Raw genomic sequence first — 22,141 nt, forward strand, 5'->3', positions numbered from 1 at the left:
TGACAGGGTTTTGATGTGGTGGTCTCTTAATTTTTGCCAGAGCTGTGTATTATAACACTATATCATTCTTTAGCCCACACCTTGAACACCCAAAAAAAAATGGCAACATTTTCATTTTTGTTCATCAGACCTAAAGAAAAAACTAAATAAAAAGTGATCAAAAAATGTTATGCATTCAAATATGGTACCATGAATATTGCAACTTGGTACACAAAACATGTCCTCATACAGCTCTGTAAAAAACAATAACAAGGCTCTCAGAATAAGATGCAAGTAAGAAAAAAGTGATTTTCTTGTTTAAAAGTAATAAGAGGTAAAGAAATGGTATAAGTTGGATATCATCATGCTAGAATTGCTGGATTTTGTTCATCCAATCCTCACAAACAATTAATTTAAGGCAATGTTCACAAGTTCAGTATTTGGTCAGTATTTTCTTTAAGTATCGGTAAACTAAAACCAGGAGTGGGTGATAAATCCAGAAGCGGTGACGTGTTTCTGTTATCTACTATATAATTGTCTAAGGGTCACTTCCGTCTGTCTGTCTTTCTGTCACAGATATTCATTGGTCGCGACCTCTGTCTGTCATGGAAATCCAAGTCACTGATTGGTCGTGGCAAAATGCCCACGACCATTGCCATGACCAATCAGCGACGGCACAGTCCAGCAGCAACATGGCCGCTCCTTCCTCCCCGCAGTCAGTGCCCGCTCCGTACTCCCCTCCAGTCAGCGCTCACACAGGGTTAATGGCAGCGCTAATGGACCGCGTTATGCCGCGGTGTAACGCACTCCATTAACGCTGCTATTAACCCTGTGTGACCAACTTTTTTACTATTGATGCTGCCTATCTCGTGAGACCGCAATCCACTCTTGAGACCAGAGCGCGCAAGGAGCGTCTGTAAACGCTTCCTGGATCCAGGGGCCAATGGAAGGTGAGTATATAACTATTTTTTATTTTAATTCTTTTTTTTTTAACAGGGATATGATGCCCACATTGCTATATACTACGTGGGCTGTGCAATATACTACGTGGGCTGGGCAATATACTACACGGGCTGGGCAATATACTACTTGGGCTGTGCAATATACTACGTGGGCTGTGCAATATACTACGTGGGCTGTGCTATACACTACGTGGCCTGTGTTATACACTACTGTGGCCTGTGTTATACACTACGTGGCCTGTGTTATACACTACGTGGCCTGTGTTATATACTGCGTGCATGGGCTGTTATATACTACGTGAGCTGTGTTATATGCTATGTGGGCTGTTATACACTCTGTGGGCTGCGCTCTATACTACGTGGCTGTGCTGTATACTCCGTGGGCTGTGTTATATACTATGTGGCTGTGCTATATACTACGTGGCTCTGCTATATACTCCGTGGGCTGTGCTATATACTCCGTGCGCTGTGCTGTATACTACGTGGCTGTGCTATATACTTTGTGGCTCTGCTATATACTACATGGCTGTGCAATATACTACGTGGCTGGGCTATTTACTACATGGGCTGTTATATACTACGTGGCCGGCCGCAAACAATCAGTGACCGGCGCAGTCCGGCCCCGAATTGGTGCGGGAGTTGAACCACGCTTCGCTAATTGGTCGCGGCCGGCCAAATCCTGTGTATTCAATGTATTATTCTAAAATCTTCATAAATAAACTAAATACATATTCTAGAATACCCGATGCGTTATAATCGGGCCACCATCTAGTACTGTATATACGCGAGTATAAGCCGACCCCCCTTAATTTTGCCACAAAAAACTGGGAAAACGTATTGACTTGAGTATAAGCCTAAGGTGGAAAATGCAGCAGCTACTGGCCAAGTGAGCCGTGTATGCCCAGCCTTAGCCTGGCATCAGTTATGAGGATATGTAATACTAGGATGTTAGATGTTCATGGCACCTCTTAGGTCCTTCTTACATGACAGCATGCTGTGTGTCCAGTCCTGTAGCATTGGATGTACGCAGCAGTATTGATGGCCATCCTCATCTAATTTGTGGTATTTTTTTCTAATCACAACCATAGTTCTGTCTTTATCTATCATTGTATTTCAGTCCCATTTCAGCAACGTTTTGAAGAATATCTGCCTAGTACGGCCATTATTACCTATCCGTAGATCTGTAGTTGATTCACATTTGCAAGCATTCCTCATGGGTTTTCAGTGAAATGTTTACTCTACTTTTAGGCGGCTTTCTTTCCTTGTACATAGTGATACTAGATGGTGGCCCGATTCTAACGCATCGGGTATTCTAGAATATGTATTTATGTATGTATATAGCAGCCACATAGTATATAGCACAGGCCACGTAGTATATAGGAGCCACGTAGTATATAGCAGACAGATACTACGTGGCCTGTGCTATATACTATGTGGCTGCTATATACATACATATTGTAGAATACCCGATGCGTTAATACAGGCCACGCAATATATAACAGTGGCCACGCAGTATATAACACAGCCACGTACTATATAACAGCCCACGTAGTATGTAACAGCCACACAGTATATAACACAGGCGGCGTAGTATATATCAAAGGCCACGCAGTATATAACACAGTCCACACAGTATATAGCAGCCACACAGTATATAGCAGCCACGCAGTATATAACACAGGCGATGTAGTATATGACACAGGCCACGCAGTATATAACACTGGCCACGTAATATATAGCACAGCCCACGCAGTATATAGCAGCCACGTAGTATATAACACTGCCCACGCAGTATATAACAGTGGCCAAGTAATGTATAGCACAGCCCACGCAGTACATAACACAGCCCACATAGTATATAACACTGTCTATGTAGTATATAGCAGCCACGCGGTATCTAACACAGCCCACGTAGTATATAGCAGTGTGGGCACCATATCCCTGTTAAAAAAATAATTAAAATAGTTATTTACTCACCCCATGGGATCCAGCGAAGCTCCGGCGATACGCGTGCGGCTGCCGCCATGTTCCGTTACCAGGATGCGTTACCGCTAAGTCTTCTGAGTAATTTCGCAATGCATCGCCGGGAACGGAAGATGGCGGCTGGGGCGAGTGGCGTGCATCATCGGACGACGGAGGGTAAGTATAGCAGGTTTTTTGTTTTTTTATTATTTTTAGCATTAGATCTTTTTACTATTGATGCCGCATAGGCAGCATCAATAGTAAAAAGTTGGGGACACACAGGGTTAATAGCAGCAGTTATGGAGTGCGTTACCCGCGGCATAACGCGGTCCGTTACTGCTGGCATTAACCCTGTGTGAGCGGTGACTGTGGGGAGTAAGGAGCAGCCATTTTCCCATTTTCTTCCGGATTGTGCCCGTCGCTGATTGGTCGTGGCTGTTTTGCCGCAACCAATCAGCGACTTGGATTTCCATGACAGACGCCGCGACCAATGAATATCCGTGACAGAAAGACAGACAGATGGAAGTGACCCTTAGACAATTATATAGTAGATAATTAGAATATCACGCGCCATTGTTTTGTGCCATATTTATTTAGTGTTTTCTTTGTGTCTAGAATATAGACCATTTTACCTTGCTATTTATATACAAGCAGCGTATTGTGTCCAGTTTTATTGGATCTATATAGACGGCACACAGGCAGAATGTGCTTAGATAAATTCATTCTTCTTTTTGTTGCTACTGTCGAGTCCATGGCATTTGCAGAACAGATTGTAGTTTGTAATGAAAAGGGAAACGAAAATGAAAAATATTGAGTGAACAGCAGGGCCCATTTGATGTGATTATGAAGAATGTTTCTTTATTCCGTCTTTTCTGCTGCAATCTGAAAACAGTAGCAGGGGGTTACAGGCAGACTTCATCGTAAGATTGTCAATCACTGTCATTTAACATTTGCAACGGGGAGACAGCTTTATGCCGGGCCGCCTGGTCAAATCACAGGCACAGATTTGCAGTTAGTAGTCCATCCAGCCTCCACTAAACAAACAAGGACGGGGCAGTCGCACCAGCATTTCACATAAGAATATAATGGACTCTGCTGACCCCTCTGCCCTCCATTCATCTCCGCTCCAAGCTGAATCAAAGCTTCACTTGCTTTTCTCAATTTCCTTTAATTGCTGTGTGCATGAAGATAAGAAAATTAACAATTTGCATTTAAGAGTCTTGAAACAGGAAATTAATCCAAATTCGGTTCAGTGTGAAAATACTAACTAAACGGAAGAAGACTGAGCTTGTTAATGGCACCAAATGATTTGTGTAAACTGCGATTGTCTTTTTACGTTATGTGGTAGAATTCCAATGAATTGTATCCTATATTGTGACTAATACAAAAATGCCCAGACTCCTATTAATCAGTAAGCCAAGCACCATCACCTAGCTACCTGTATACCATTCCATTACCATATACTATCAAAAGGAGAAACATAGGAGTTTTATGGTCGAAAAACTTATGACAAATCTTTATTAATACAATCACACATATATTGACAAACAATTTAAAAAATATATATATATGATGGTAAAGGACACCATTAAGCAACATACAGCACCATATGAATATGAACGTCCAACGAAAAGGACTAAAAGTATATAAGGTCAATAGCCCTACCCAATAGTGTGTCCAAACATATCCCCTCAAGACCTCTAGGGGGAGGACAGCACAAGTTCTGTCCCAATGGTTAATGCATGATAATGTCCACAATAGCTCCGTCTCACATGCCACCATGTAGGTACAAAGTTATAACATAGGTATTAGACAGAAAGAATAAGGGTTAACCTTACCGCTGCCGTTATGCGCAACTGGACGCACCCCGACGTACTTTTTAGCACAATTATATATTTTTTAAATTAGTGTAATAAAGGTTTCATATATGTACGTTTTATATTTTTTAAGATATATATTGGGATATAATAGTGGTAATTTTTAGTTTAAAGGGGGATTCTATATTAGATATTGTAATTTATTTTCAATGCAAACCCAGCCACATTTAATTTACAATCAGGTAATTGGTCCCTTCCTCTGTGGGTTTTTTGGTTTAGTTAATGACTAGTCGCGGTGGGCGGGCTTTAAGATTTCTATGTAAGGAGCAGATGACAGCTAGGACCAACAGCCCTGATGAAGAAGGTCCGTGGACCTTCGAAACGCTTTGGCAATTGGCCCTGTTCAGCTTCCGCCCCCCTGCTCCATGCTTCCAGCTCTAGGTGATGTCACCCAGACCACGCCCCCCCCTCACACACCGCTACAAGTCTAGCGGCGCCTTCGGCCGAGGAACGCCGCTTGTCGAAACCCCTGGCGAGCACAGCGATACATTTCCAATAGGGGAGGACGCTCCCCGGAATTCTACCACCCCGCATTGCCACTCCGACCCCAGTACTGGACTCACGGAGGCATTGCAGATCAGTGCATTTCATGAAGTAGCGTGCATATTCGTCCTTTTAAGCGCCAATTGCTCCCACACACGTGGATTTAGCTCACTGATTTTCTTTGCTGGCACATTGTGATGCAATAAAAACATAGCACCGACACTGCAGCGGCGCAACACCAGTAAGTTTTCTTTTATATTGTTTATGACTGGGACCTATTGTGCTACTTTTTCTTGTTGCATGATTGCTGCTACCATTGATCGGTTAGCGATCAGTAATCACTCAGTACATCTATAAAGATTGGCTATTCATTAATAATTGGCATATATACAAAGTACCAAATCATCAAGGACAATATAGAAATGGCCTTCTAACCAATTATTGATGTGCTTTCTTTTCATTTATTTATCTATTCTGAATAGGTTAGTGCGGCAACCTTTGAGATATATATATATATATATATATATATATATATACCAGCCATGACATTCAGAATAACAACATTGTCCATTAACTGATTAGCGTAATATAGTTTTGTGCTACTATCGTTATACCGATATACACACCGATCAGCTATAACATTAAGCCTTCTTGATTTCAGAAAAGCAGGAAAAACTATGTAGTTTCACAATGATTTTGCAAGGTGTAAATGCAACTTAAAACTACTGACAGATCACATAAATAACATTATATCTTGACAATCACGTCACACTTTTTAAAGTGAACCTGGCACCTGAAAAAACACTATTAACCTGCAGATATGGGGTTAATTTGCAGTTTAATAGCATTCTGAACCTGCCCAGTCACCCACACGTAGAGCCCCGCTGCCAGGAGGAATTAAACTTTTTTCCCCTGGAAGCGTTTGGGTTTTAGCGGCGGCTGTAACCGTGCCCCCAGCACTGACTGACAGCCAACCCTAATGAAGAGTCAGTGTCAGTCAGTGACGGGGGCGCAGTTACAGCTGCCACTCTCTATACACAGAGCGGTGACTGAAGCCGTGCCGATGCCACCCCTGTGACAGCCACGCCTTAGTTGCCCTGGCTGTTTGCTACATGTCATTGTCATGCTGGAAGACCCAGCCACAACCCATGTTCAATGCTCTTACTGAGGTAAGGAGGTTGTTCGCCAAAATCTCACAATACATTACCCCATTGACCCTCCCTTCAATACAATGCAGTGAATCTGTCCCCTTTGCAGAAAAGAACACACAAAGTATGATGCTTCCCCACCATGATTCATGGTTGGGACGGTGTTCATGGGTTTGCACTCATCCTTCTTCCTCCAAACACAGAGAGTGGAGATGATACCAAAAAGTTTTATTTTGGTCTCATCTGACCACATGACCATCTCCCATGCCTTCTCTGGAGCATCCAGATGGTCATTCGCGAACTTCAAACGGGCCTGGACATGTGCTGACATGAGCAGGGTGACCTTCCGTGCCCTGCAAGATTTTAATCCACAACGTCGTAGAGCGTTATTAATGGTAATATTTGAGACTGTGGTCCCAGCTCTCTTCAGGTTGTTGATTAGGACCTTCCATGTATTTCTAGACTGGTTCCTGATCTTTCTCATAATCATTCTCACCCCACGAGACGAGGTTTTGCATGGAGCCCCAGACGAAGAAGATTGGCAGTCATCTTGTGTTTCTTCGATTTTGTGCCAACAGTTGTTGCATTTTCACCAAGCTGCTTGCCTATTTTCCTGTGCCCATTCCAGGCTTGTGCAGGTCTACAATTTTGTCCCTGGGGTCCTTAGACAGCTCTTTGGTATTGGCCATAGTGGAGAGGTTGGAGTGTGATTTTCTGTTTTTTATTGTTAGATTCTGTCTCTCACAGTTGTAGTGTAGCTACGATAACAATTACATTTTTTGTAGGTGGGAAAACTTGCAAAATCAGTAGTTTATCAAATGTAATCAATGCAAATGAGTATTAGAGCAATTGTTTTTGCTTTTAACACAGACATTTAACTTCTCTTCTGTAAATGCTGGATTATGTAATATAAAATATGGAGGACATTTGGGTACAGACTACATGACAAAGATTTTAAAATATAGACAAGATTAGGAATGGCTGTGATAGACACCTCAAGTGTCCAGATTTACAATGTCTGTTCTTCTGCCTGTCTGTATAAGTGCAGGTAGTCATTTAATAGAGAAATGTGGGGCGTTCCCAGCCCATCCAGTGCACAGCGGACCACAAAATCAGCCATATGGTCGTACAACTCAGTAACTCAATTGGCAAGCCTCCTGCTAGGTACTAATGCCCAGAGGAGTCTTTAACCTAAAGTGTGAGAAAAACTGTTTACTACTGACAGACCGAAAGAAAGGAAGATGTGTTACCATCACGCACCACATTGTAACGCCGCTGCTGCACCGATGCTTTATTACCTATCTCCATGCTATGCGTATTACTCGACATCTTATACCTTGATATTTACATCAACAAGCAATCGCAATTACATATTCTGCGTGGATTGTTATTTACCATGCATTTGGTAGAAAATCTGGCAAACATTGTCTTTGTGTGACTACATTGTGTTAGTCCATAGCGTTCTTTGTCTGGAAACTCTAGGGTGGTAGCATGGCTTTATGGGCCTGGAGGTAGCAGTCACTAGTGAGCCAAAGGCTACTAGGACACAAAGGGCTGGAAACAATAGGAAAACAGGACAGGTGTAGTGTACAATGATGGCAATGACAACTTGCTAACATTTGCACCTACACATAAATAACCGGAGTATACCGTAATTATGGCATCGGTCTGAATACAAATATAAAAGGTAGGTTCTGATAATAACAATAGTTCCAGGTGGAAGTGACCATTACCCTAAGTATAATCTTGTGATTTATATGAGCGAGAGAGCATGTGCACACCGCATCTTATAGACGCCGGCGTACCCGCACAGCTTTTCATGCAGAAGATGCCTAGTAGGACATTTTTGGCTGCTGGCACTTTTTTGTTTCCATATAAAAAAATATTCTAAGCTTTCAAACAGCTTTCAAATCCCGAAGCGTTTAAAAAACAGTTACATAAGACGGAACAACATGTTCATTAATTTTTGGGCGGGTTAGTGTGTTTTCAGGTGGGTTTCAGGCAGAGTCCACCTGAAAAAGACATTGTGTGCACATCCCATATAAGGGATGTTCCGCTGCTATGACATAGGTCATCAGTATCAGATCAGTAGACGGCTAATATCCGGCACCCCACCAAACAGCTGATGTCAGTTCCGCCAGCACTTGGATATAAGCAATGTGTAGAGTGGAACACCACAGATCTATCCCACTGCTTAGATGCCACTTCCAGGTATTGTAGATCAGCTCGTAATTATTTGACTCTTCCTGTGAAACCCCTGTAAGTGTGAACTCTGCAAATTTTGAGTAAGTCACATATTTAACCGACTGTTTGTTTTTGTAGGATGCTGAAGAATACACTGATCTACCCGTCAGACACAATGAAGACCAGATGAACAGCGAGCTGGCGAAACATCTTCCAATTGAAGTGAACCCGCATTCCATGGACAGCGCACACACTAAAACACATCTACTGCTACAAGCCCATTTCAGTAGGGCAGCATTACCGTGTCCGGACTATGCCACAGACACCAAAACGGTCCTGGATCAAGCCATAAGAGTCTGTCAGGTAATTGTGAACTCAACCATTCCAGTATAGGTGTCTGTAGATAAAGATATGCCCTCTGGTATCAAAGGTGCCTCATAGAAGTCAGAATATCTGATTACATCAAATGAACTTCTAGTGGTAGAAAACCTTTAGCTCAAAATCAGAAAAATGTTGACAGCAAATTTCTGCCTTTTGTATTTCAGAGGAAATTCTACATATTGTATAATTCTGGCTTATAATATGTTCTGCCTGGAAATAAGTGTCTGATCAGACTGCTAACGATTGTAAACCCACGTTTGTGTTTTCATTAGTTCAGCACTTAGTGGTTAGGAACATTTCCTACGAGGGACAAGTCCAATCTCATGTCATATTAATGTGGGATATGTGTCATCTAAGTCTAGATATTTCTATAAAATAACTTGATAATATAAAACCTTGCTGTTTTGACAAATTTTGATTTCACAGTATAAATTAGTCGATATTCATATCTAGAAGAGTTTGGACGGTCAATTTACCAAAGTACAGGCTGAATCTTTGTGCTGTTTTTCTAGCTGGATTCTGAGTCCACGTACTCCCAGAGAAAGTGCCCCAAAGCTTTCCCAATGGTTGTAGACAGGAGAGCGGGCAGCCCACCACATGGATGTGCCGTGGCTTTATCAATAATAAATGTCCGTCTGATGACAAAAGCACACAAGCTATGGAATAACGTGTATAATTTATCTGAGCGTTTCATTTAATACCTGCTTGAAGCAATTTGCTTATTAGTTACGGTTGGTGAGCAGAGGTTACATTTTTGTGAAGTTAAGGCTATAGTAAATCTCTGCTCTCACCCCTCCTCTGACCGATGGGTGAACCCAGAGCAACAGGGGAAACGAGCAGCTAGCAGTACACTATAATGACCAGCAAGGATCATTATTTTATCTCACTACAAGTTAGCATTGGGCCCTGCCGGTGTCAGCAGAGGATTCATCGGATCTGTAAAATGCCCATAAATTGTGTATACTTTAAAGCCTTTTGACTAAACTGCATTAAGATGCACATCCAAGTAGAGGAGGCATGAAAGCAGCAAGTCTTCGCCACCCACCTTTTTGTTGTATGGGAGTGGATAACATGATTAGTGCTTAACCCATTTGGTGTGATCATTTCACTTAAGCATTAGCTGGGAAATGTTAATCACAACTTTAATTCATCCCGCATTAGCATTTTGATTAACTCGGCACTGGCTGGTATACTTGAAGCTCTTACAGCCCCACATAGCGCCTGGAAATGACTTTTTCATTAATTAGGTTTGTTAGACCGCAGCTGATCTTAGGAACAACTGTTGCACGGGAAATTATTATAGAAACATATATTGTGTTATATAGTGGGAGATGTCGATTTTCACTTCTAGAGGACGTTACTGACTTATGTCCAAAATTGACTACATTGCGATTTACAGCCAATGCATCGTTGTACTGAGATAAATCCATTCATTTTCTTATTATGCCACTCTGCTGATATTTTTTTTTCTATTTACCGTATTTATTTTACTCATATAGCGCCATTAATTCCACGGCACTGTTCCCATTGCGGCTCACAATCTAGATTCCCTATCAGTATGTCTTTGGGATGTGGGAGGAAACCGGAGAACTTGGAGGAAACCCACGCAAACACGGGGAGATCATACAAACTCCATGCAGATGTTGTCCAAGGTGGGACTTGAACCCAGGACCCCAGCGCTGCAAGGCTGCAGTGCTAACTACTGAGCCACCATGCTTGCCCCTCAGATATTTTGGCTAGTGGCAAGAGCGGCCATTAGTCTAAGGCATATGAGGGCCTTCTGTTCTCCCCTGACAGATCATATTGGGAGTGAGCTGGATTTCCAACAGCCGATCTTTTTGTTCACTGGGAGATAAGCCGCCGCCAGATTATTCTGATGGCTCTTTCTTGAAAAATGCAGTGTATGGGAGAGTCAAGAGATATAGCTGTCATCCGAGTGTTTGTTTGTGCAACAGCAATCTGATGTGAGAGCCATATGGCACATGTAAGGCTACATTCACATACAGTGAAGAGCAAAAAGGTAACAATGTTTTAAACTTTTGACTTTCAGGCTCCATATCTCATTATCAACTTCTGCTTTGAACGTGAGACTGCCATCATTTTATAGACAATCATCTTGGATATCTCATACTTAAATTTGACTTGCAACTATTTAGCATATCATTATTTATGCAGATTCTTGTTATGTTACTGCATTGTTACTGCTTTGCTCCTAAAGATCTAAATTTTAATTGTTAGTATTTTGTAAATCCACTTTTGCATTTCAACACTGCCTGAATCCTTCAGGGCATGCTCTCGATCAGATTCAAACATGTGTTAACCGAAATTTGATCTCAAGTCTCATCTACACATTTCCAAAGTTGGTGCATACTGGTCGACTCACTTGAGTATATATACAGTTTATTCTTCAATTCTATCCACAAGCGTTTGATTGGGTTGAGGTCTGGGGACTGTGGGGGCCATTCCAGCGCTTCTACTTAATTGTCATTAAACCATTTCTTTGTCAATCTTGACTTATGCTTCGTGTTGTTGTTGTATTGGAACACTGTCATCCTCTTCATACCCAAAGTACTCGAGTGTATGAAATGATTCATCTTGTAGGATACTCACATATAGCTCAGAATTGAGACCAACATCAAGTATCCAATGCCCATGGCTGTGAAACAACCCCATATTATCAGGCTTTCTCAACAGAGCTTGACATTTCCTTCAATTTCTCAATCCGTTAGCCCCTTTTCCCTTGTTTTTCGGACCCATTTGAACCTATCAGAGCCTAGTCTATTGACTTTCGTTTCGTCGCTCCAAATCACCTATTTCAAATCTTTAAATGTCCACTACTTGTTTGCAAACCCGAGCCAACACTCCTTATGACAATATTGAAGTTAAGGCTTCTTCACCTTTTTTCGGACCACCATTCCAGACTTGTTTAATTTGCGTCGCACGGTGCTTGTGTCAACATCTGTGATCTCGCTATTATAAAGCATACGAGCCACCTCCACTGCTGTGTTTGTTGTGCCAGAACTGATAGACCTTGTAATGAGCCGACTTGTTGACTCCATTATTTTGCCTGGATGTCCATCTTTTGGCTTCTGAATGGATGGACGGACTTCATTTCGAATTCTTACAACTGCCATGACACTCACATGATGCAGTTTGGCAATTTTCTTGGCCAAGAGAATGCTATAGATGAGCTGGATGATGATGTTTCTTTTTTCTTGAGAAACCGTCTTCATGGCTGCTCCTCGATTTGAACCAATGACTTTTCACTTGGGAATCAACCTCATAATACACTGAGCTATTTCGGAATGTGAGAACAAGTTGTAATTTGTAGTATACAGGAAGAAAAACATTTTTACACCACCAGGAGCAAAACAGTAACATTGCAGTGACATGAAAAAAATCAGCATAACTAATCATATGGTGCTATATAAATAAATAATAATAATATGCTAAATAGTTGCAAGTCAATATTTATGTATAAGATAGCCAAGAAGATTGTCTATAAAATAATGGTAGTCTCATGATCAAAGCAGAAATGGATGGTGAGATATGGAGCTGGAAAGTAAAAAGTTCTAAACATTATTACCATTTTGATCTTCGCTGTATGTCTACTGATCTGTGTCATACAGTAACACAAAAAGAAAACTAATGCCAATAGTGATCCCATGTTTTCACATGGGAGCCAATTCGGAATCCAAATACATCAGTTGTGACTCAGGACAGAAAACTACTGTATGATGCATAACTCTGCCTGCGGGACTGATGCACAACGTGCACAAAATGTCATCAGGCTAGTCACAACTAATGTACAGGCTCAGTGGGTAACACTGCTGTTTCTCAGCACTTTGGTTCTAGGTTTAAATCACACCAAGAACAGCATTTGAAAGGAGTATGTGTAGTGCCTGCAACCCTGCATGTTTCTCCCCTCCTCCTTGCAGAGACACAGACTCAATCACCGCCTTGGCATCACTTCCTTCCCCTCCAGTTGCTGCCCAGGTTCTGCGCAGTGTGCTAGCTCCTTCTTAAGGGGACAGCGCACAACATCCTCAAGTGTCTCCAGCCAATAGACACTAATTATTTAAGGCACCTCCAAATGATGGGAGGTGCCTGAGCAATGTTTAATGTCAGTTGACTGCAGGCTTGCTAGTTCTCAGGTCCCTTGTACCCGCCATTCAGTTTTACCTGTCCTGTACTTGTCTGCCCATACTTGCCTTGTGTTTCTGTAGTTCATCCGTGCCCGCCAGCACTTGCCTGCCTATATATATATCAGCCTGCACTTGCTGTGCCTACATGTTTACAGCCTACACCAGCCGTTCTCGCCTGTATATCAGCCGTACCTGCGTGCACTTACCGTTCCCACCTGTATATCAGCTGTACGCACTTGCCATGCCCACCTATATTACAGTCGTATCTGCCTGCACTTGCCAGTGCCTCCCTGTATACCAGCCATGCCCACCAGCACCTGCTGCTCCTGTGTTCCTGCCATGCCTGCCTGTAGAAGCTGAACCTTCTCTTCTAGGTCATTCAAGCTTCCTGCCCCTTGAATGTCAGCTGCCGTGCATCCAAGGTCTGTCCTCATGTAGTACCTGGCATCCATCTGGAGCCAAGTCTAACCCCACCATCAGTGGTTCTAGCAAAAAGGCAGGTGTTCACCTAGTTACGCCCCTCCAGACTCTCTTCTGATTACGGTATTTCCACCACTCCCATTACAGTTGGTATGTTATCCCTGTGTTTGCGTGGGTTTTTTCCACACCCCAAGAACATACTGCTGGGGAATGAAGATTGTGAGCCCAATGGGGACAGCGATGTTAGTGTCTGTAAAGAACTGTGGAATAATTGGCACTGTAAGTTAGATAAATAAATAAATACATCTTATTGGGGCACCTCACCTACCATGGTTCATCTATAATACTGCTGTCTTGTTATGTGGCAAATTGACCTTTGGTTCTCCTGATGCCCCAGTGACTGGGTGTGATTGCTACCTCTGCACCCTCCTATAGCCACAGCTTTGATTTCTATACTGTGGATGGATTTTTTACACCAGCTGTTCTATTAAGAAAGTGGAACGGGTAAAATACTGTTTAACAGATACTACTGAATGTGATTGCCGTCTGTGTATATCACTGTACTATATGTTGGTGCTATTTAAATAAAGTGAATACAAACTTCATAGAATTGTATGTTGCACTTATTGTTTGTACATGGCCACAAGTTATCTATAGATGGAGTCAAGTTTAAATTGACAAATAACTCACCATCTTGATAACTTCTCTCAGAAGGTCATGTAAGATAATGTACCATTGCCCAAGCCATTGATCGATATCAGGTTAGGTGTAACAGTACACTTTTTTGCTTCCGGATATACCATTGCCGTGTAATCTGTTAAGTTACATATGACTACATCTGTACATCACAGATGAACAATTTGTAGGTCATACCCTTAAGAAATGTAGTATCCTTTGAATGTAGTACTGGATGTTAGACAGAATTATTTTATGTTTTATGTTAATTAAATTAAAGTTCAAGAATTTTTTTTAATAAAAAGTGACCTTCTAATTTCTGATAGAGAATCTGCATCCTGCGTCAACCCCACGCTCCATAGGAAAACATCAAACAGATCTCCAGGCCCTGGGGCTACATAGTCTTGTCATTTGATATTTGGTAACAGATCATATCTATGGTTGGTCCATCATAAATAGAATGAGGGTTACAATCTACTTTGAATGTAATATGTACAAATTAATCTTTTCCATGGCAAGAATGGCTCGCTGCTGCATAGTTATCCCAAGTCTCTATTTGATAGATCTTCAGTCTTCTATGAGCCAAGGAAATGGCATCTCAGTAGATGGGAAGATGTGGCCACGTCTCATTGTCTGGTTAGGAAGGCTTTGTCTAAGGTCTCATGGCTAATGCCGTTAGTATCACAATTCGGCTCCCATTCAAGTACTTGCATGTTTCTGATTTCATATAAGGGGATCCAGCTGATATTTTGGCATTCTCTTTCATATACTATATGTAGGAACATATTTTGCTTCTTAGTTCCATATATATGTCAACCATGGGGAATGGTGGCATACAGAAACATGAATGACAATTTTTGCTGAAACTTTGTGGCATAAAGATATACCGTAATCACAATCCCCTTTTGAGCTTTGTTACCAAAATAGGATATGACTAAGAACTTCCTGGCTCTGTAGAGAGAAGGGAATGCTGACCACATACCCTGAACATACCATGATTGGGAATGTAGTCCACCTTTTGAGAACTTTGAGGGGCTGTCTCCAAAAGGTACGGACATCTTAGATCACACACCCCACTTCGAGTCACAGTGGAGAGCCGTTCTTTATGTGTGGCTGTTGTTCTTGCAGTCTCTCGTTTTATTACGTAGTCAGCCATTCATCTGACTCTCCACCATGTCATACTGCATCTACCCTACGGTGATCGCAGCAGAGAACATGCCTGGCTAACCAAATCTGGTTGCTGCATTTTCACAGGGTTTGACTCCTTGAACTACAGTTCATATAACGTCGGTGCATTTTTTATTTTTAATCTTATGGTTGGAGTATAAATGGCCAGACTAATCCCTGGAGAACAAACCCCGCTCAGCCATTTGTCATTGGCAGTCATACTGTTGAAAAGTGAAAGCTTGCAAATCTCTGCTGATACACAAAGTTTAGAGGCCTCAAACCAGCGGCAGCTCTTTAAAGGTAAATGATGTTCTGGTCATGGCCTCCAGCTATACAAGGGAAACGAATGCAGGCAGATCGCTGATGGAAACCTGATGTAATTCTAAACACTTGACTCTCGGGTTATAAAATAACCTGGAAGATGAATTGCACAAACACATTAATAATTAACCTCATTAATGAAAAGCAAAATATCGCTTGTAAGTTAGATAAACACATCCATGCAACACGAAGCATCGGACTGCGAAGGTGTGAGTGATAAATGCTAATATGCCGAGCCAAACATGTCCAAAAGCAATAACTAGGGCCATTTACTATGGATGCTGCCTCCTAAGATTAATGTTATCTTGTGACCCCCAAAGACATTTCATATTTAGAATGGAGCCATAATGGAACATGCTGCAAATGTTGTCACAGATTAACCCTACAGGCCTGAAGGTATGTTCACACATAATGGTAGCGCTGCATACACAAAATACTAGATTTTAGTAATAAAAGGTATGCTTTTAGCCAGCGTAATGGGAACAGTGCATGGATATCTACTTAGAGGACTAGCGATCACTATCATAATTGAACAGATTGGCTACTTGATAAGTCCACAACACTTTTTTATTAAAATAAAGAGAATGTGGACTATCCCTTTAAGTATTGAATCAGTTTGCTATTTAGTTTCTCCTGTAGCCATATCAGGACATGCAAGGACTCTGCATGGGACTACCCAGGGTCTTTGTTATCTAATAGTACCCCAACAGGGCCATAGTTCAGAGATCTTCTCCCCTGAGGCCTATCCAAATGTTTCTGGTAGAGAATTACATCTGCATAAAACATGGGGCGCTAATATATCCATGTGCATGAGACTTTACAGGGAATGTGTCATGAGGAGATGTCCTGGTGCTTCTTAAATGTTTTTTATGAATTCTTTGTGACTTTGATCCTGTGTTTACATCATTATATGTGTACTAGATGGTGGCCCGATTCTAACACATCGGGTATTCTAGAATATGTATGTAGTATATAGCACAGCCCACGTAGTATATAGCACAGCCCACGTAGTATATAGCACAGCCACGTAGTATATAACACAGCCCACACAGTATATAACACAGCCCACCTAGTATATAACACAGCCCACGTAGTATATAACACAGCCCTCGTAGTATATAGCACAGCCACGTAGTATATAACACAGCCCACACAGTAAATAACACAGCCCACATAGTATATAACACAGCCCACGTAGTATATAACACAGCCCACGCAGTATATAACACAGCCCACGCAGTATATAACACAGCCCACATAGTATATAACACAGCCCACGTAGTATATAGCAATGTGGGCACCATATCCCTGTTAAAAAATACAATTTAACTAAAAAATAGTTATATACTCACCTTCCGGCTGCCCCCGGATCCAGGCCAGGCCTTTACTGATGCTCATCGCGACGCTCCGTTCCCAGTAATGCCTTTCGGCAATAACACGGGATGATGTAGCGGTCCTACAAGGCCGCTACGTCACGTCCGGTCATTGCCGCAATGCATTCTTGGGACCGGAGCGTCGCGAGGACCAGGAAAGGCTGGCGCGGATGGCAGAAGGAGAGAATTTTTAACATATGTTTTTACTATTGATGCTGCATAGGCAGCATCAATAGTAAGAAGTTGGGCACACTTACACGGTTAATGGCAGCGTTAACGGACTGCGTTACACCGCGTTATGCCACGGTGTAATGCAGTCCTAAAACGCTATGTGGGTGCTGACTGGAGGGGCCATGGAGGGGGCACTGACTGGATGGAAGTAGGGAGGGGCCAATTCACGGCCGGACTGTGCCTGTCGCTGATTGGTCGCGGCCAGCCGGCCGCGACCCGGGATTTCCGTTACAGACAAACAGACGGAAGTACCCCTTAGACAATTATATATATAGATTAAAAAATGCAGTTTTTACTTTAGCCACACATGATTGTAATGAAAGGTTACACTTATCTACAGATAGCAAGTGACCCACCCTTACGGACCACCTATCACTTGTATGTGGCGGTCTATTTTAGTTAAGAAATGAATGCAACAGTTACAGTTCTCCATAAAACTTCGTGTGCACCAACTGTCATATCCTATCTGAATAATGGGAAAGTCTGTATTCACTAAAGATACATTTTACCCATAAAGTGAGAATTTTTAGAATGAAAGTTCTGTCCAGGAGGAGAAAGAGATGTCTCTAATAATATATTACAGAGTTTCCTATTTTCACGTATGTTCATTGATTTATGCAAATAAATTAATAAAATGATGGGTACTCTTTAACCTATTTACAGAACAGAATAATGTTCAACAGTAGACCTTCCCTTTAATAATTTTTTTCAAGGTTGAGTCACCGTATAGTAAAAACTTTTTGGAAATAGCCTTAAAATAATAAAGAAACCAGCCCCTAAAGCACTTTTAAAGGATCCAAACTCTATAGTGAAGGTCTGAACTTGTGAGTTGTGAGATCCCACAACCCTCCATGACTACATCTGCAGTCAGTTTTTAACAAGGTGAATAAATCCCTATTAATATGAATTATACCTTTATTGATACTATTAAAATAAAAACTAAATAAACTTAGTAATTCCTATCCAACAAATACTTATACATATATCTGTGGTGACCAAATGATATCCAATTAATACATCACAAAAAAAACAGGGCTGAAAACAAGATCAGGCAGAGTGGTGTCCTAACATTTTCCCTCAGTGATGCACCCTAAAGATAAGCCCTGCTACGGCGCCCCCACTCACAGTCATCTGACCTTAGGTAGTCCAGACTAAAGTAAGTCCTCAATGGCAGTGTACCTGAAAAGAGGACAGAGCATCCAACAACATGGAGTCAAAATCTGTCCTGCCCAATATATAGTCGTGTATATATAACCCCTGATATTCATAAGCAGAGATGGGCGGACCCCTGGTTGTTCGGGTTCGGTGAGTTCGGCTGAACAGTTTAAAAAAAAAAAAGGTTCCAGGTACCAGAACAGTACCTAGACTCGAACTCGGGCCCCATTCAGTTGAATGGGGGGCCCGAACATTCAGTGTTTGCCATGCTGTCATGTAGATTTTGATAACCAGCCAGGCAAAACTGACAGCTGGGGGCTGCAGCCCACGCGTTTGTTTTTTTTTAATTAATGATTTATAATCAGCAGCAGGTGTTGGCTGATGGGAGCAGTAGTCCTATCAGCCGACTCCAGTGACCGGGGTTAAATTTCTCTCCAATCACAGCTTGCGAGCTCATGCTTTCATTTGACAGCATGGGAACCGCGGCTGTCAGACAGTGCTAATGATTTTCATGTGCTGCCATGCACATGAAAAACACCCGGTGTTCAGGGGGCCGAACCTGAACAGTAACATGGACTTACTGGTGAAGTCCCTGTTCGCTGTCCGTGCCCGATCAGTAGGTGTTCAGTACAGACGCCGAACTTTACTGTTCGGTTTCACCCATTTCTATTCATAAGTGGTCAAACAACTACACAATATACGGTATGTTGTATGGGAAAAGAGTCCGTGCATATACTAAAGTGCAAATTGTGCTTAATCCAACTAATATATAGGTATACACCTGTGTCCTTAACCCCTTCCCGACATGCGCTGTACATGTACTGCTCTGCTCGTGCTGCATTCCCGTAAAGAGCATTACAGGTACGGCGCACCGATCGCACGGCCTCATGCCCACTCTGATGCCGCTGTCACTAGTGACAGAGACATCGAGGAGCATTGCACAGGGAGTGGGCTTGCGATGCAATCACGTTGTTCTGATGGTCTCCTTGGAGACCCCCGGCCACAAGATGGCCACGGGGTCCTTCAGGGAAGGTGGCGTGTCAGTGCCTGCTCAGTGCAGGACCTGAGATCTCCTTCCCTGCCTGTCAGTCGCTGCTCCAATGTTCTGCAGTGCAGAGGCATTGGAGAGTATCAGATCAGCGTTTTGACGCTATACAGTGATGTCCCATCCTGGGTTAATGTAAAAAATGTAAAAAAAAAAATGTTGAAAAGTGTAAAAATATTTTTTAAAAATCCACAAAGAAAGAAAAACAAATATTTTTCCAATAAATACATTTTATTTATGTAAATAAACAAAAACAATTAAAGTACACATGTTTGCTATCACCGCGTCTGTAACGACCCGCTCTATAAAACTGTCGATTAATTAACCCCTTCATTGAACACCGATAAAAAAAAAAAAGGGGGTGGGGGAACAATGCTTTATTATCATACTGCCAAACAAAAAGTGCAATAAAACGCGATCAAAAAGACGAATGTAAATAAAAATGGTACCGCTGAAAACGTCATCTTATCCCACAAATAATAATACGCCATACAGCTCCATCAGCGGAAAAAAACAAAAAGTTCTAGTTCTCAGAATAAAGCGATGCAAAAATAATTACCGTATTTTTCGGACTATAAGACACACTGGACCATAAGACACACCCCAAATTTTCAGAAGGAAAATAGGGGAAAAAAATAATGTGTCAAATGGGGGTCCATCTTACAGTCCGAATTCAGCTTACCAGGGAAGGATCGGCACAGGTGGAGGAGTGGTCACAGGGGTCATTCGGTGGTCCAGGCTGGTGCGGTGGCCTCCGGGAAATCCAATCCCAAGCTGGTGTGGTGGCTCTGTCCTGGGGCAAGGGTGGCGGCTCTGTGCTGTGGCAGGGGCTCTGTGCTGGAGCAGGGGCTCTGTGCTGGGGAAGGGGCTCTGTGCTGGGGCCGGGGGGGTTGTGCACTGGGGCAGGGGGCTGTGCTCTGGGGCAGGGGTTGTGCTCCGGTGCAGTGGCAGCAACTCTTTGTGCTCCATGTGGGGCTCCGCCGGCATTTCGTTAAAGCCCGGAGACCCCCGCACATCCGTTGCTGCCATGTTGCAGTGGTCCCCAGGAACATGGCCGCTGGGACAGGGGCCACGCATGCTCAGATTCAAATCTCGGCAACGAGATCTTGTCTCCCGACATCTCGGGACTAGATCTGAATCTGAGCATGCACCGCCCCCGACCCGGCGGCCATCTTCCTTGCTTCCATCTTCCCGGAGGCCATGTTCTTGAAGACCACCGCAACATGGGAGCATCGGATGTGCGGGGGCCTCCGGGCTTTGACGAAATGCCTGCGGAGCCCCCCACGAAGCACAGAGAGCTGCTGCTACTGCCCCAGAGCACAGCCCGCCACCACCACACCACAGAGTCCCATCACACCGCCACAACCGCAGGATTTGTAAGTATATTTGCACCCCCATTTCCCCAAAAAAATTTTGGGGGAAAAGTGCGTCTTATGGTCCAAAAAATACGATATTTTTTCTATAGAATAGTTTTTATTGTGTAAAAGCGCCAAAACATAAAAAAGACATAAATTGGGTATCCCTGTAATTGTGCTGACCCGAAGAATATAGCTACCTTACCAATTTTAGTATATACGGAATGGTATAAAAAAAAAAGCAATTTCTGAATTGCTGGTTTTTGTTCATTCTTTCTCCCAAAAATCAGAATAGAAAGCGATCAAAAACTGTCACGTGATCGAAAATAGTACCAATAAAAACGTCAACTCGTCCCGCAAAAAAACAAGCCATAATATAACTGTCAGACGAAATATGGAGAAGTTATAGCTCTCAAAATATTGTGATGCAAAAACTATTTTTTGCAATAAAAAGCGTCTTTTAGTGTGACAGCAGCCAAACATAAAAACCCAATATGAATTTATTATTGCTGTAATCGCACCGACCCGAAGAATAAAGTCGCCCAATCCCTTATCCTGCATGAGGAATGGCGTAAAAAATAAAACCAATTCTTCACCTGCTGTTGATTTTTTTCATTCTGCTTCCCAAAGATCACAAAGATCACAGTAAGGCTCAGCGCACATTTATCCTGCGTTCTGTGCTGAGTTTTCATCGGGAATTCCATGTAAATCTCTTAAATACGTGATTCAGACAGAACCCCCATAGGAAGATTTCCTATAATGAGGCAGATGGAGGCACTGTGGATGCCGTTTGACCTGTGATCCGGCGGTGTCCGTCTTTTAGGATTACATAAAAGTGCCATCGGCCACAATTTTGTGCACTTATGAAAAGAAAGACACCCCTGAACAGAGGCCAGACAGAGTTCAGAGTAGGTCTGCTGCCTCAATATAGTGAATGGATTCCTCAAAGATTTCATCTGAATCACATCACTCAGAGATTTACATCGAAACTCCAAAGTAAGTGCTCAGCATAGAGCGCTGGATAAATTTCATCATAAATGTTATGTAAAATGTTCCCAACAAAAGCTTGAACTCAATCCACAAAAAACCAATCCTCACTCAGGTCCGTCATCTGTTAACAGAAATATAGGGGGATTCTACGTTATTGGAAGCACAAAGGCTCTGAAAAAGCTAAATGGCTCATTTCCCCCCAAAAGAAATTCAAAATTTTCTGCTCCCGGATCCAAATGTACCCCTCCCTTCTGAGCCTCAGGGTGCCTAATCCAAATTTAGCTCCCT

General features: G+C 42.5%; 1 protein-coding gene across 1 annotated transcript in view; it reads left to right on the forward strand.

The window, feature by feature from the left end:
• ASCC3 (activating signal cointegrator 1 complex subunit 3) overlaps positions 1 to 22,141 on the forward strand; it is an 887,461-nt gene that overhangs the window by 845,001 nt on the left and 20,319 nt on the right. Inside the window, exon 36 of the mRNA XM_069726311.1 lies at positions 8,734 to 8,958. Coding sequence (XP_069582412.1) covers positions 8,734 to 8,958 — 225 coding nt within the window. The remainder of the gene's footprint in view (positions 1 to 8,733; positions 8,959 to 22,141) is intronic.

The sequence above is a fragment of the Ranitomeya imitator genome, chromosome 5 (genome assembly GCF_032444005.1).
Source record: "Ranitomeya imitator isolate aRanImi1 chromosome 5, aRanImi1.pri, whole genome shotgun sequence".
In the NCBI taxonomy this organism is placed as follows: Eukaryota; Metazoa; Chordata; class Amphibia; order Anura; family Dendrobatidae; genus Ranitomeya; species Ranitomeya imitator.